The sequence below is a fragment of the Sycon ciliatum genome, chromosome 2, assembly GCF_964019385.1.
Source record: "Sycon ciliatum chromosome 2, ocSycCili1.1, whole genome shotgun sequence".
NCBI lineage: Eukaryota > Metazoa > Porifera > Calcarea > Leucosolenida > Sycettidae > Sycon > Sycon ciliatum.
This window is the reverse complement of record NC_088644.1, coordinates 25,462,363-25,464,862: the sequence shown is the minus strand read 5'-3', so window position 1 is coordinate 25,464,862 and position 2,500 is coordinate 25,462,363. Positions and strand designations below refer to the sequence as shown.

The window sequence follows — 2,500 nt, the reverse complement described above, 5'->3', positions numbered from 1 at the left end:
AGAACAGAACCATAGTACAAGGTGAGCAAAGTCTCATATTACTGAATGCAGAATGGCATGACTGACTGCCGAGTGGCATGGGGCATGGGTTATTGCCGAGTGGCATGGGGCATGGGTGACTGTAGAATGGAATGGCCGCCTGCAGAACGGGTGGCACATGCAATCCAATGTCCTGAACAAGCGATCGCTGCAGCGCAATGAACATATTAGTTCCGAGTAGTTGAAGAGGATGGACGTGATGAATGCCATAACCACACTAACCGTATGATCTGCCAAGGAGTACCCAGCGAACGACTGCAGTGACATCCTGGCCCTGCGCAGACCAATTGACAAAGTAGCGGAGCCCGTCGGAGCGCTTTGATGATTTGCGAACGTGTCCATAACTGAGTTGAAGCTCCTGGAATAGTCAATGCAAACAGCAATACAGATTCCATCACATGCAGCTCGCGAGAGCATGGGTGGTGACCGAATTCAGGAAAGGATTCAATGTATCAAAGGAGACACCTAATAGAGAAAACTGAATAGGCCCAGGTATGGTAGGTGTGTTCTCCTTCTTGACGTTAAATCAATACACATACACATACACATACACATAGACATACACATAGACATACACATAGACATACACATACACATAGACATACACATACACATAGACATAGACATAGACATACACATACACATAGACATACACATAGACATACACATAGACATACACATAGACATACACATAGACATACACATACACATAGACATACACATACACATAGACATACACATAGACATACACATAGACATACACATAGACATACACATACACATAGACATACACATAGACATACATCATAAACATGTAACAAGGATACTCCAGTCATGTTGAGGCAATGCACATGTGCAGCACACATCCTCCATACACAATACACTCACTCAGCGAGACTCTCTAGCGTCAGAAAGGCCACCATGACACCTATGCGGCTGACATGCACAGCACCGCCGTCCACTGATGTGCCATCGCCGAAAGAATGTATCTGCATGCACAAACAAGCACCAACAGAAGTACAGCAGAGTAGCTTACTATGAAAACATAATGAGTTCAAGCATGGCTGCAACTTCACATTAGGCACAAAATCAAATACTAGTACGGAAGACAGACACTGAGACAGACTGACACACATGCACGCACGCACACGCATGCACACACGCACGCACACACACACACTCATACACACACACTCATACACACACACACACGTACACACACGTACACACACGTACACACAAGCAGGATAGAAAATGATATCATTATTGTTTGTTGGTATTGTATAGAGAGGGCACACAGCAATACCACTCAATGACCACTGAGTGCAAACCATTTTCAAACAAATATACCATTGCATAACCCTTGACAAGTCCCATGGCCCATTCCCCTGTGCCCACAATGACTGCCCACAATGGATTTCTAACCAGGACCGCCGGTAGCAGGTTGTGATTGGCGCGGGCCTTACCATAGTCCTTCAAACAGTTTGTGCATGATCATAGTGGTAATACAAATAAACCTCTTCACCAGGAAACATGCGTATAATAGTTGCTAAAAGGTTGATCCGGTGATGGCCTGAGCAACCACACCGGTGGTTCCGGCGGGCCTGTTAATACAAGCATAGCTAGAGTATGCTGTCCACAGTGGGTGTTAAAGGGGGAGTTGATTGTAGTCTTCGGGGTGCTGAATCGAATGGCCTTGGTCCGAGGAAGCTAAGGCTGCGTTTACACGACAACGCACGGCCAGTTTTCCATTTTCAGTCCCGAATTTCTTTTTTCATTTTCGTACGTTTACACGATCAAAGCTGATCCGAGGTGGTCTCGGTTTGTATCGTTTTCGCGTCTACACGGGAGCAAAGGATCCGCCAAAGCTCGTCATGTGCCAAGTGTTGTCGTGGAAGCACCAATCACACTCAATGAATAGTTGAAAACAGGCCACACGACAACACTCGTCACATGACGAAAATTGTAAAAACAATTTGTTTGATTGTCGGATCCGTGTGAACGGCCGAAAACGGAACAAACGTGACGGAAAACGAGGCCAGCAGACCGTTTCGACTGTTTACACACTCAAATTTATCCGGCAGAACATTTCCGTTTTCAAATTCTTCCACCTTGGCCAGTGTTTTCGTTTCCTTCCGGTTTGGTGTACAACTTTTACGTTTTGCTCCGCGTACCGTGTAAATGAACCATGCATCCGAAAGGATTTTGTTGCGTTTTCACCCCCAGCGTTGTCGTGTAAACGCAGCCTAAGACGCTCCCTTCCTCTTTCCCAATCGAATTCGCCACTTCCACCGAAACTGGGTGACTGCGCCCTACAAGACCAGGATTTGTATGCAAAATGTCACTAAAAGCGCCATTTCGTTCTTATAAAAGCACGGATGATGGCGATTGGCCCGTATGTTGTAGTCTTTTGGACGCGGAGTCGACTGGTTTTGGTCCGAGAAGGCTACGATGCAGCGTT

General features: G+C 46.2%; 1 protein-coding gene across 1 annotated transcript in view; it reads right to left on the bottom strand.

Moving 5' to 3' along the window:
* LOC135809347 (acetyl-CoA carboxylase-like) overlaps window positions 1-2,500 on the bottom strand; it is a 78,020-nt gene that overhangs the window by 39,346 nt on the left and 36,174 nt on the right. Inside the window, exons 36-37 of the mRNA XM_065322683.1 lie at window positions 928-1,028; window positions 262-397 (exon numbers count right to left, since the gene is read on the bottom strand). Of these exons, the coding sequence (XP_065178755.1) occupies window positions 262-397; window positions 928-1,028 (237 nt within the window). The remainder of the gene's footprint in view (window positions 1-261; window positions 398-927; window positions 1,029-2,500) is intronic.